We start from the raw sequence: 14,049 nt of genomic DNA, 5'->3' as shown, positions 1-14,049 counted from the left end.
TTAAAGACCTCGCTTCTGCTAACGCTCTTAACTTCCGAACGGCTCGGTAATTATACGCGAACAAATCTTCTAAAAACCTCTTTCATTCATGTTATCGCAGAGAAGGGTGGGGGGGGGATACTCAACCTGGTTTTGATGGGCAGGTAATTATGTAGCTGCTCGCAATATCGCGCGGCGCACATGAAAGCTAACAAGCGTTTCCCGCGCGCCGTCCAAAGTGGTTTATTGCGTGGTCTCGGACGCCGTGGAAACGAACCCGTGAACACTTCAGGAGGCGGGGCCGGAAGCACAGGTGAAGTGCCGGGCTTAGCGAGCTCACGAGTGGAACATTTCATTTTTCCGGCCCAAAATCTGGGAACATCCAGAGACATGACGAGTTGAGACAAATTTTCTGACACGTGTGTGTGTGTGTGTCTGTGTCTGTGTGACACAGGGAAACAGAACAGAGGTCTTGACTGACCAGGCTAGCAGGAAGTGGTGGGTGTCTCTGTAATTACTCACTGGTAAATAAGAGGCTCTTCTGGTCGTTTTCCCCGATGTCTCTCACCTCCTCCGGCATCTCATCTGTGGGCCTCAGAGCCAGGCACCCCGGAGCCCCGCCCGGATCGGCATAAAGGCACAGAGACTGAGAGCTTGCACACAGAAACCTAGAGAGAGAGAGAGAACACATATGGTCACTGCAAGTATTAATAGTAATAATTATAAGAAGAAGAAGAAGAAGAAAAAGAAGAACGCTTCACACCAAGGTGCGCCGATGTGTCGAACATAAAAAAAAGGAGGTGGAAGCTGAGGATTATTTTCACAGAGTGACACGGTCGTGTCACACTGAGGCTTATTTGATCAGAGAGAGACCGAGGTCACACACTGAGGCCCATTTTCTCTCATTTTGGTAAGGGGGGGGGGGGGTTCATGCAGACTGAGCCCCCGAGAGCAGAGAACCAGGCTGCCGTTACCCACGGATACAGACGGAAACGGGGGGGGGGGGGGCAGGCCTGTGTTGCACATCTGGTTCTTTTCAGAATTCCTCGAATTCCTCGCTGGGCTGTTTCATATTACTCCCATGGTCTGAGCACCCCCTCCCCCCCCCCCCCCAAAGAAAAACTTAAAACTACACCCTGAATACAATGCAGCCCTTCTTTTAGCCTGGTCTGAACGGAGGGCGTGGGGGAAAGAGAGCTTCCCAGGGCATTCTGCCCTTCCTGGTTCAGGTTCCCAAATGTGGGCAGTGTGTCCCTAAAGGGTACTTAAAATCAGCCCATCAGTCCGCTCCCCCTGTGCCGCCATGCCCCCCCCCCCCTCGCTTCACGTGACATAACGCACTACGGGCGTTAAGAGATTCCTGAAATCCCCCGAAAACTCCAGCTCAGTTGAAGAGAGACAGACTCTGAACTGGCGCTACCCCCACACCGCCCTTCCAAAAACTTCACACTGCCATGGGCCATGGAACACGGGACAGGGATCACATCCCCCCACCCTCCCCCTGCCCCTATTTCACGCAGTTATGAAGCCCCGGAGTTGCACGTTCAAACCTAATCTCAGCCTGCGATGCCCCCTAGTGAGCTGGAGTATGGGTGAGCCTTTCCATTCTTTACTGGCCCAGAAAGTTCCAACAAGACGTGACAAGAGGCAAACCATTTCACCTAAATATCTGGTGAGCTAATCATAATGCCAAGTGGCACTTTGATAAGGTGTGAGTGACAGACGATTCATTAAATGAGTCATGGGCTCATAAAGCACAGCTAGACCTGATAAATGTCAGACTGACCCCTTATGGGTCACCCAAGAGTACACGAAAACTGCTCCACCAAGTTCAGCCGCACACCCACACAACAACAGCAGCAGAAATAACAGCAGCAGATCAACAGCACCGACAGAAGCGGCAGCAGTAGCAACAACAGGTACAAAAATGCATTCAAATATCTGACAAGGAACATTCCAGAAATGGCAGAAAAACAAAGCAGGATCTCACACTGTGGGATGGGACCTACTGCTGTGGTTGTGAGTGGATTTGGAGTGCGGCTTGAGATTTGGAATTGTGAATTGTGAAAAAATGTTCAGCGGTAAAATCATTTTCTAAACTGCCTTGACATGCAGCAGTAGTTTTAAAAATATATATCTGAAATCCATATTTGAACACGTTAAGCAAAATTTTAATAAGTAGGTCACAAAAACACATCTTCAATCACTAAGTGTGTGGTGGGCTTGGAAACCTGCAAAACTGCATTAGGGAAGCAGTAGTCTTATTTTACAGGCTTCAATATTCTCTCTACCCACAAACACAATTATGTTCTGCAAAACAATAAAAAAAATTGTTTTCACGAAGAATAAAAACTAATAAGAAAGTAATCTTCTCTCATCACCGACAGCGCGCGCACAATCTTTGTCAACCGAGCCTACCTCTGGTGGCTCCCATTCAGAAAAATAATGGATGTTTCATTATTGAACAAATTCTCAGTCTCCACAAGAAAGTCATCTTTAAAAAAGTAATTTTTGTCCAGACGCGAAGCGCTCAGGTGTCAGTTGTCCCCCGAAGCAACGCGGCGCCTCATGTTTATTTCAAAAGCCGACGAAATTCGCACCCCGCTCGCCCGGCCCGAAGAGAGACTGAGACTGGAAAACGGCAGAGGACGCCTGCTGAGTCCATTCTGCGTCTGCCCGTACAACACCCCCCCCCAACGAAACGATCATGTGACCACCCTCGAACCCTGCGCTGATGTCTCCCTGGCGATCACCGCTGGGAGGCGATTCGTCAGCGACTCCCCCCCTGGGCAGAAAAGCCGCTGTTTTGTTTGCGGAAGTCAGAAACGAACTCGCAGAAGCGGATCCGCCCCGGTCCTCAAATAACCCCGGAGCTCATTCACCAATGAAATGGCGGGATTACGGAGTTATTAGGGACATGATGAGATAGCTGATCAGCCCGTTTGCCATCCTGTGCCTTATGGGGGTGGGGTGGGGTGGGGGGGCGAGGAGGCAACCAGTCTGACTTGAGGAAAATATGGTCTGGGATTTTCCAGAGCTACCAAGCAGAAAATTCTAAATCAAGTAGCGTGTGACAAACTGAATGGGAACACGCACGTGTTCAGCATCCCGGCTACGACACGATCCCTTCCCAAAACCCCACGGCCGTGACCGGGACAATCAAACAGGGCGGTCGGAATGACCTCAGCGTCCTGACAGACAGAGGATTTATGGGCAAATGTTAGCAACCGCAGCAGATTTAGTGAACTCCCTGGCATTGCACCAAAAAGACTCCAGCAATGACTTAAGAGAGCCAGGGTTAATTACTAAGAGCTACCGATTACTGCCCGAGTTTGTTTATTTGTTTGCTTGTTTATTCATCAATCTACCCATCCACCTATCTATCTATCTATCGATCTACCTATCTATCAAAACGGTGAATTCTGCAGCCATTGGGTGTCACCAGCAGCTGTTCCGGCCAATCCCGCGGAGAGAACCCGTGACACAACGAGCCAGCTCCGGCCCACTTCCCGGCTTTTCCGGAGCGTTCCAGCGCTATCCCAGATGTTGTCCCAGGATAGCCTGAGCCCCGAACCCGGGGCCGCCCCGCTCACGGCCGGGCCGTTAGAACCACCGTGGCGCCCCCTCCTCCCTGGCTCTCTCCCAGACGCGGGGGGGGGTCACGGGTGAGCGCAGCGGGAGGAGCCTCCGCTTCCTGTTCGGCTCAACAACTTCCTGCGACTGCCCCGGCGCGACAAAAAACAGTTCCACTCGGCTTTTTTGTTTATTATTTTTATTTTTTCGACCGCCTGCCCTAGCCCTGATCCTATTCGCCAACGTGCTCCGTGCCTTATCTCCTGTAGTTTTTCCCCGAGACGCGAGTGTAAACGTTTCGCTGGTGAGCCGAGCCCGGGAGAGAGAGGCGGGCGGGAAAAAGAAGCAAGCGAACCAGGCAATCTTCTTAAAACAGACTTTCCTTGTGCAGCGTCTGCCCTGTCAGTCAGGCAGATAGCGCGTGTTTAATGAGTTTAAGTGTCAGTGTAAAAGTACAAGTGCACTCATAATCCCGCTGGGAGTACAGCATGAGGAGGCTGCTCTGTCATTTCATCTATATTAATAAGGAGAATTCTCCGCTTTAAATGGTTTGTGTAAACGCTCGCTCGCTCTCCCCCTCTCCTCCTCTCGCTCCCTCGCTCTCTGCTGATACTTCTAATTTCATTTTTTCCAGCCAAAAAAACACCCAGTAACCGTGGGAGAGGGATATTCACTAAATGCACCAATGAATCTAGCAGACATTTGGCACGTCACACTTAGGGTTGAGTGAGTGCGCGTGCGTATGACTGCACGTCCCCAGATGGGTTGCAAAAATGTGTGTATGTTTGTCTGCTTTTGATGCATGTGCGCGCATGTATGCATTTCTGCATGTGTGTGTGCCTGTGTGTGTGTGTGTGTGTATGTGCCTGTGAGTGGGTATTTTTGTGTCTGCGCACGTGTAAGTGTCTGTGTGTGGCGGTGTTAGACACGAAAAGGCTGCAGTTGTAATCCAGAGTTAGTTTCTCTCGCTCTCTCCCTTTATAGAGAACACACTGCCCTTCAGCGAATGTTTCCCCAAACAATGTCCTAATAACTGCTGCGCCTCATTCAGCACATACAGATGGTCCATTAGAGGGACTGAGGGAGGGATCCATCCGTTCAGTATCTCCCCAAACCAAACACACACTCAAAAGCACATACACACACAAACACACACACACACAAACTGAAAAAGACATACACACACACACACACACAAACACACACACTGAGCTGTCCCAGACAGCCAGGCAGTCCAGGTCCTCTTTATGACCATAGTGTCTGCGTTCCTCCAAAGATCTAACTAATGGCTAAGCTAGTCTATGCTGCGTGTGCTTCCCTGTGCTTGAATCGGGGTTAGCGTAGCAGCTAACCCACTCCATGCTGTGTGTGCTCGCCTGTGCTGGAATCAGGCGGTTAGCGTGGCAGCTAACCCACTCCACACTTTGTGTGCTTTCCAGTGCTTGAATCAGGGGGTTAGCGTAGCAGCTAACCCACTCCACAGTCCATGTGCTTCCCTGTGCTTTAATCAGGTGGTTAGCGTAGCGGCTAACCCACTCCGCAGCACGTGTGCTTCCTTGTGCTTTAATCAGGGGATTAGCGTAGTGGGTAACCGGAGAGGTCTATGCGACGGCTTTGGGCGGTGCTGTGTGATACTCTGCAATCACGCTGGCGGCAGGTAATCAGCTTTAAGTGATGGTGCAACGGATGACCCAGAGCCTCAGGTAATCAGGGCTCTGTGTGTGCGCACACACAATACGCGCACGCACAGGAACGCACACACACAAGAAACGCTAATCGCAGTGACATCACAATAGTGTGTGCGTGTGTGTGTGCGCGTGCGCGTATGCTTCTTTGTGTGTGTGTGTGCGTGTCTGTGTGTGTGCGTGCGTGTCTGTGTCTGTGTGTGTGTGTGTGTGTGTGTGTGTGTGTGTGTGTGTGTGTGTGTGTGTGTGTATCTGTGTGTGTGCGCGTATGCTTCTTTGTGTGTGTGTGTGTGTGTGTAAAAAAGTGTCTCAGAGAAGGAGTGCAGACACGGGGTCAGTTTTTGTCTTTCATCCGTAATGTATCAGGTCAGCACGCCGACAGGGGAAACTGATCCTAAATCAGCGCTTCCACTCTTCCTGAATTTTGGCACCGGGAGCAGCGAGCGGCGGTGTGTAATGGGCCTGCAGGATGAACACATCAGCCCACAGTTTACAACATCACAGCTGTGCAGCGGAGCTCGCTTTGCCAAGGGTGTCTCCCAACATCTCAGCGCAGCCGCACAGCCGAACGCTGATGCACCTCTCGTTCTCTTTTTTCCAATAATGTACGCTGCTTCTCTTTGCATCTCTTCTTGTTATTTTAACTGCGCAAAAATCCCCAGCCGTGGAAACGCGCTATAGCGTCCGTCTGTGAAAGCGTGATTCATCGAGAGCACGAGAACTCCGGAACGTTCCGGGCGAGCGCTCGCGGTCCGCCGAGCCTGCGCTCGCCCGCACTCCCTTCCGCACTTCCTTCCTCTGCGCGTCCGCGTTCCGCGTGCGCATTTCCGGTCACGCGACCCCTGGAGAGCGTCCGACACCGGCCGATTTCGGTCGCAGCGTTGGGGAGGCGGGGTGGTGGGGAGTAACGCCGGCAAACCACGCGTGGGGGCAGGGGTTCCCCCGGCACAGCGGCGGGGAGCCCTTTGCATTTAGACGACGTTTCGCGGCGGACGAGCCCTCGTCTGTCGACGGAGGCGCGCGAAGGGGGCGGGGCTCCGGGTCGGTCCATACGGGTCGCCGGTGGGGGGGGGGGCTGGAGCCGGGGGCGGGCCTGAGCAGCTTGGAAACTCGCAGGGGGTGATGGGACAGCAGTGGAGTGAAGGGGAGGACTCGGTGGGGGTGTGGGGAGGAGGGGCGTCTGTGCCACAGTGGCTCTCCAAGGAGCCTGGCGCTTCATCAAACCCAGCCAAAATGTGCAAATGAAAACCCCCCCCCCCCCCATACCAAACCGCCACCCCACCACCCGCCAACTCACAGCTCAACACTCTCTCCCTGTTTCTCGCTCCCCCTCTCTCTCCTCCTCTCTCCCTTTTCATCCCTCTCTCCCTCCGCTCCCTTTTCATCTCTCTCTCTCTTTCTCAGAATGTGCGGTCCGAATCGGAGCGTGCACTGCCCTACAGGCACAGAAGTATTTCTGACTGCTTGACAAGGCTGAAAATGTATTATGCTAATTCTCCGTACACAAGCCGCCATTATGACACATTACTGATATTCGGGGAGTTAAATATACGTGCAGAACCCCGGAGGAAAGCGCAGAGCCGCTGAATGTATTCAGAGCCACCTTCTGTGCTTTCCTTTACTTTCTATAAAATAATATTTCATATTTGTTAATGTTCTTGAAAATCGCACAAAATAACTATATATTCATAAATAAATGTTAATTTTGTTTGGTTTTTGTTTTTAAACTGCAAGGGCGTACTGTATTGGGGAATTTTGAGGAAGAGATTAGATTCATTTATGACATTTAAAAAAAACCTATCCTCTCTTTTCATTCGCAATCTGTCCACACATATATAAAATAAAATAAGTTAACATCAGTGGGGAACAGGAATGAATTATTTTCAGGAATTGCCAGTTCCTAAAAATGCATATTTATGTTGTGATTTGATTAATATACAGCGTGCGATGCGGAATGGCTTTTGAAGTCTGGCGGGGTAATTCTGCGATTAACCTGAACGAACTTCAATAGCGTGTCAAACCACCCAGGGAAACCCTCCAGACGTCGCCAGTGTTCTTTCCAAATTGACTTCAAATTTACTTTCAGTTACTCGCTCTCGTAGCGACTCACTATCCGAAAAAAAAAGATACGTATTTTTTACTTCTCCTCAAATTCACTTTCATCTCCAAAACGCACCTTCATAATTCAGCAATTGTGACCTTTCTTCCCCTTCAGACTTTGTTCCTTTGCGTCGAGAGTACGGAAGGTATGCGAGCGACAGGACGCGCGGCCGGGTCGGTTCTGTAGCGCGGCGGATCGTCTGTTGTCAGGGAAATGTCAAACGTAATGGTGTCAGATTCCTCCGGGTGGTTTCCGGTCTCCTCGGGGACGAGGGGTCGGAGTCGGTAAGGTCTCCCGACTCCTCGCTTCAGGAGACGCGCCCGCGCCAGTCGACAAACAAATCCAGCGGGAGAAGCTCATTCCACGACGACTCGCAGAGCGCGTACCTCACCGCACGGTGCACAAAAACATCAACACTCTGCAGAAACTACAGGGAGAAGACACAGGTTCACCAACATAATGCACGATCTAATCACTTGTATTTCTCCCTGGATTTGAGGTTCATATCGCTCGGTTACTCAGCCTGTGTATAGTAAGACTGCAGGCTAAAAGACACACAGGACTGCTTATCTGTACATAAGACCTGCAGTCTCACGTCCAATCACACGACTGAATAAAATCTCAGTCTTTGAGGTGGCAGTGTAGTATAATGGGCTTGTAACCAGAAGGTTGCAAGGTTTCGATTCCCAGGTGGGAGACAGCTTTTGCACCCTTGAGCAAAGCACTTTGCTGCTCCAGTACATATCCAGCGAGATAAATAGATAAAAGAAATGCAAATTCAGTGTATGTCACTTTGGATAATAGCGCCTTTTAATGCCAGTGATGTAATGAAATGTAATATGTCTGCAAGCACACATTCGGGAGAGCGTACCATCTAGGACTTGCAGGAGAGGGACAGGCTAACTTGTGTGATCGGGCCATTCCAAATTAGGAGAAAAGGAAACGGAGAAGAAGAAGAAAAAAATGAGGCTGGAAAAAAAAGTAGGTTAATTTCTTGGCTGTTTTCATTGTGGGGACCGGATTGTGCCAGATTTTATTTCTGGGTGCCATTTGAGCCTGGAGGACTGTATGAAAGCAGGACTGAGAAACAGTGATTTCCAGCGCGAGGCTCGATGGAGGCTGATACGCATGTGACAGCACTGAGTCTGGGAGTTCAGCTCCTGGTGCTGAACGTACCAGACGGTTCTGTGGGAATTTCGCGGGAGCAAAGTAAACAGGCCCCGCCCACAAGCCGACGAATTCCCAGCAATGTAACAAGACCCGCAGCTGCAAGAGCAGGGGGGTGGGGGGTGGGGGGTGGGGGGTTGGGGGGTAGGTCTGAGGCTGTGGTAGCAGGAAGAAAAATTAAATCTGTAGAGCGGAGTGTTCCCGTGAGGGGGGGGGACCCCCTCCTCCCACTCTACACCCCACCCCCCCTCCCCAATCTCCTCTCACTACCCAGAAGCTCTACTGTCCCTGGGTGGGTGGGACAATCCTGTCTAACTACCCCCCTCCCTCCCCCCAACTCATAAGCACCAAGAGGAAGCAGGATTTCAGCTGATCCATGGTCTATCTGCGTTAATGCCTCTGGGGTTGTGGAATTCGGAATTGGGTTGTGTGGGGGAGGAGCCGTGGCATAAATAAATAAATAAATAAATAAAAATGAAAACGCGTCGCCGCGTTCGCGTTCGCCGCCGCGCCCGGGCGTGCGGGGGGGATTAGGGCGGGCCGCGCGCGGGTGGGCGGGGGGATTAGGGAGCGTTCCCACGGCGAGAGGGCCGGCCTTCGCTCGCCGTCTGGCTAATACCGCCGCAGCTGAGTCCACCCGCGGGGGGGCGAGGGGGCGAGGGGGGGCTCTATCCGCTCCAGGTGGACTCCCCTCCCCCTTCCAGAAAAGCAGCCGAAGATGATCTCCACGATGCCAACAGCTATGCAGGCTCTGGACCGCGGACACCAAATAAATAATAAAAAACACAAACAACAGAAGAAGAAGAAAGTGCCGAGTCGCTCCGATAGTTGAGCGCGACTAAACGCGAGGTCACGCTCAGTGCAGGGTGCTATAAATACCGAACATACCGAGCGTAACGACGCGCCGCGGGGGGGTCTGGAAACCGCGCGTCTGTGTTTACATTCCGACCATTCGCCCGGCGCTTCCCGCCGAAGGTTAGCGTTAGCGACACGGAGCGCGCGGACACGCCGCTTCACAAGGGCGCCGTCGTCAGCCGCCCGGAGCTCCAGTGCAAACGCGATCCGCGCGGAGAGCTCGGCCTTCAGCTGGGCGCGGCCAATCGCACGCTTCGTACCCGTGCTTCGTACTCGCATGCAGTCGTACGCACGGCGCACCAATCTCCCTTAAACTAAGACACGAAGGCAGGTGTGGTGCGACCTCAGCCTATCAGGCCAAACATCATGAACAGCGGTGCGTAACCGATGTTTTATGATGCCTCATAGGTGACCGGTTCCAGAACTTTCCATGCTCACGGTCCATTGCAGAAAACGCTTTCTGAGCCCCTTATTAAAGCATGGCCTGATGAGCAATTAGTTAACCAGCAATTAAAATGTTATTTTTTAATACATATATTTGTAAAAAACTAAAAAGATAAAAATCTGCAAAAACACCATGACTAGTTTAATCCATGTACTGTGTTCAGGGTTTAGCCTGACTAGCGTCAACGTCGGTGGAAAGCGAATTTCGTACAGATAATTACCACCCCTCGTGTTATCTGGGAACCCCGACCCCAACCCTTCCCCTAACCCAGCGGTGGGTCCTGAGCCCTGGGAAGCCCCCGCCGTAGGTTCTCTAAAACGGCGGCCCTCCCGGGGTCCCGCCCCGCACGCGCGTCGCCGTGGTCACCGCCCGCCCGCGGCGTCGGCGCTGGGTGTTAACGCGGCTCGCGGGCTTAATATCGACGCGTAATCCATTACCCCTCCTGCTGGAGCGCGCGGGGCGGGCGGGGGGCGGGGGCGCGCGCGGGGCGGGCGGGGGGCGGGGGCGCGCGCGGGGCGGGGGGGCGGGCGGGCGGCTCCGCGGGCTTATCGAACGCTCACGTGCCGGAAAAAAAACCTCCACCTGCCGCTCGCGCTGAGGGGAAAAAAAACAACAAAAAAAAACGCTTCACAGCGGAGCGGGGAAACACACGCCAGGTGAGGGGGAAAGGAAATAACGATGGAGAAATGAAGAATTATGCCGCCGCGGGAGTGATGGAAGGCGGTGTTTATGATTGGCTGCCGTCGCTTTAAAGTCACGCCGCCCCCGCAGATCGATGGAGCAGAGAGATACGCTGAGAGCGAAGGGACTTCACCGAGGGAAGGAGAGAGAGACGCTTTGTCCCAGTCCTGCCATATGACACAACTGCTTATCCTTTCCTGCTTTGGGACCAGTACAGCCCACTCCACCCACGCTCTCTACATCACATTGCATTACAGGCATTTAGCCTAGTCTTATTCAGAGGGACTTAACTTTTACACAGTTGCATAAATTTATACAGCTGGATATATACTGATACACTATATATACTGGTTAAGTACCTTGCTCAAGGGTACAGTGGCAGTGTCCTACCAGGGAATCGAACCAGTGACCTTAGGTTATAAGACTAGTTCCTTACCCATTACACAACCTACTCCATCCAAGCCTGCTCTCTACATTACATTACAGGTATTTAGCCCAATCTTGTCCAGAGCAACCAACACAGCTTCTTCACATTTTTACATAAGAAATACAGGTAACCTTATCCTTACAGGTGCTTAACCTGAATTTACTGAAGCAATTAAGGACTTTTTAAGGTAAGTATACGGCAGTGGCCTACCTGGGAATCGAACCTGCAACCTTTACGTTGCAAGCCCAGTTCTCGAATCTTTTCTACACTTTCTCGCTTCTTTCCAAGAAGAGAGAGAGTTGACTACAGGCTTACCAGGGCTCTGCTCCAGCAGTCGGAAGATCGACCCAAAATGACAAACCAAAAAAAAACCACACAGTGTTATAAAACCTGTTGCGTCTTCTCAGAATGTATTGAGGGTGTTTTCACACTTGTTTCCTTTCCGCATCTCAAGCGGAATCAGACTGATGACTCAGCGTTTTTTTATGCATGTGTCAACACGCCAAGCGAACCGAGACCCTTTCTGAAACAAACCGAACGCAGACCACCTCAGGAGGCGGTTCTTTTCGGAGGTCTGCTTAATTTGTGCATTGCGAACACGAAGCGCCCCCCAGTCCGCTTTTTTCGCTCTGCGCTTTAATACCTCGACACTTGCCGCGCATTGATTCTACGCAGCTGCGGGGACTCTTGAGCGTACCTGGCTAAAAAGGAAACGGCAGAGCGGCTGCCGGCGGCGTTGGGGCGAATGTGCCGTCTGAATAAATCTGCGCTCGTCTTCCGTCAGCTTCCTCTAAATGTAGCGCAAACCAAACGATAAACACATCTGCGGGGGCTATGTCGAAGAAAATTACCCATAATCAGGGGTTGACATAAGTGGTACACAAGTGCGCGTTAATGGAAAAAGATTTAAATGCGCGGCAATTTATGTCAGAACGGTGAAAAAAAATGGCTGCCTATTTTTAGGCGCGCGTTCCGTCAGGACATAAAACTGGCATAAAGCTTGCCGTTAAAGCGCACTTATGTCTCCCCCTTCCCATGATCCAATGAGGCAGGCGGTGGGCTCGGAGTTCTGAAGGAGCTGTTTGTGCGCTCGAGTGGCCGGAGAGCTCATCAGCGCTCGAGTGGGCCAGAAAGAGAGCGGAGCCCTCTTCAAAGTCCACTGGCAACGTGAGCGCACACAAAGGCCGAGTTCGCTTGCGGCCGACTCACTTTCAAAAGGACCGAATTTGGTTCATTTTTAAAGAACCGTATGTGAAAACAACCGAAGAGGCACGCCCGGGCGTAGCGCTATGGCAACAGGCTGCTCTGCGCCACAACAGGAACTGCCACCCCCCATCCACAGGATCCCTGAATAGTCAAGAAGCGGAGAAGACAAAAACGAACGCCGGAGTTGAGCATCTGCGGAGCACCGAGCATCTTTGGTGTGACCAACCACGAACTGAACAGGAAACCAGGCGTGGCGGAAAGGGTAATTAAAAAACCAACCAACCAGGCCATCCGGTCCAATCGCACCGCAGACATTTTACAAAATGCATCTGATCCGCTGCACGCTTTCTCAGCCGTTTTACGAATTTTTATCCGCCGCCCGCTTTCAAAAAAGCAGCGGAATCCGGTGCTCAGACAGGTTCAGGCCTGCAGAGAGCGGCTCGCCTTTTATAATCTTCGCCGCGTCGCCGCGGCGATGAAAATGATTGCACGCTGACAAGGCCACGGCCTCCGTCTGCGCTTCCCCAGGAAACGGGGGACGCGGAGAGGAAGTGTGGAGGTGACTTAATTAATCAAAGCGCAAGTTTGCTCTTAAATTATACAGAAGAGGGAGAAAAAAGTAAACGACGTCTGATTACAATTCAAGGCTTTTGAGGTTTGTTTGAAGATTCATGATTCGGAGTTTGATCTCGCGACCACACAGAAATGGCTTGGGGTGTGTATGGGTGTGTGTGTGTATGCGTATGCATGGGAATGCGCAGGAGTGTGTATGTGCTGCATACGTGCTAATGTGTATGTGCAGGTTAGCGTGTGACTGTGTGTGTGTGTGTGCATGTGCGTGTGCATACATGTGAATGTTTATGAGCAGAGGTGCGTGTGAGTCTGTTCTGTGTGTATGTGTGTGTGTGCGTGCGTGCGTGTGTGTGTATGTGTGCGTGCGTGTGTATGTGTGTATGTGCTGCATACATGCTAATGTGCATGTGCAGGGTAGCGTGTGACTGTGTGTGTGTGTGTGCATGTGCGTGTGCATAGATGAGAATGTTTTTGAGCAGAGGTGCGTGTGTCTGTTCTTTGTGTGTGTGTGTGTATACATACATGTGAATATTTATATGCATGTGTGTCTGTGTGTGTGTGTGCGTGCATGCGTGTGTGTATGTGTGCGTATGTGTGTATGTATGTGTGCGTGCGTGCGTGCGTGTGTATGTGTGCGTGCGTGTGTATGTATGTGTGCGTGCGTGCGTGCATATGTATGCGTGTGTGTGTGTGTGTGTGTGTACAGTCCTGCGTAGCAGAATCACACAGCTGTGGATAACCTCAGTGTGCTGAACAGAGGCTGACTGGCGAGCGCGGCGTTTCACACGCCGCTGAACTCCGTCGCTCTAAAGCAGCGCCGCGCCGCGCCGCTCAGCCCCGACCGTCCCCCCCGGCAACCCGCGAACCCGCTCCGCCGCCGGCCTGGGCTCGGCACAAACAGCCGCCATTTAGAGAGAGAGACGGAGGGTAAAGATCAATTGTTCATTTCAGCCAAAGGGGGGCGGGGGGGGCATGGAAAGTTCAGGAGCGGCGGCGGGGGCTCTAAAGGACAGCCGGAGAGCCCGGCGCTCGCGGCTCATTTGGGAGCCGGCGGGCTTTTATTGATCGCAGGGATGCAGCGGCGGGGCGGCAATTCATCACGGGCCACTCAAGACCTCAGATTACTCCTCTGATAGTCCCCAACGCCGGGCGTCTGTGTGACCACATCCATTATCCCAAACAATGGGCCCCGGGGCCGGGGGCCGTGCGATAGCCGGGCGCGGCGGGGGCGGGGGGGTGGGGGGCGGGGGAGGGGGGCGCGTTCTGCGGGAGCGATGTCAGAGGTGCCAGTCGGAGTCCCGCAGCTGCAGGGCCCGAGAACGCTGAGCGCAGCTTTTGTGACGGCGGGGGCTCAGAC

At 52.4% G+C, this 14,049-nt stretch overlaps 1 protein-coding gene across 2 annotated transcripts in view; it reads right to left on the bottom strand.

Annotated features, from left to right (window-relative positions):
* Positions 1-14,049, bottom strand: part of LOC135259867 (plexin-B2-like) — a 107,696-nt gene that overhangs the window by 67,504 nt on the left and 26,143 nt on the right. For both annotated transcript variants that reach the window (XM_064344727.1, XM_064344728.1), the window contains exon 2: positions 502-647. In XM_064344727.1, coding sequence (XP_064200797.1) covers positions 502-559 — 58 coding nt within the window. In that variant the 5' untranslated portion in view covers positions 560-647. The remainder of the gene's footprint in view (positions 1-501; positions 648-14,049) is intronic.

The sequence above is a fragment of the Anguilla rostrata genome, chromosome 7 (assembly GCF_018555375.3).
Source record: "Anguilla rostrata isolate EN2019 chromosome 7, ASM1855537v3, whole genome shotgun sequence".
Classification (NCBI taxonomy): domain Eukaryota; kingdom Metazoa; phylum Chordata; class Actinopteri; order Anguilliformes; family Anguillidae; genus Anguilla; species Anguilla rostrata.
This window is presented reverse-complemented; position numbering and strand designations above follow the sequence as displayed.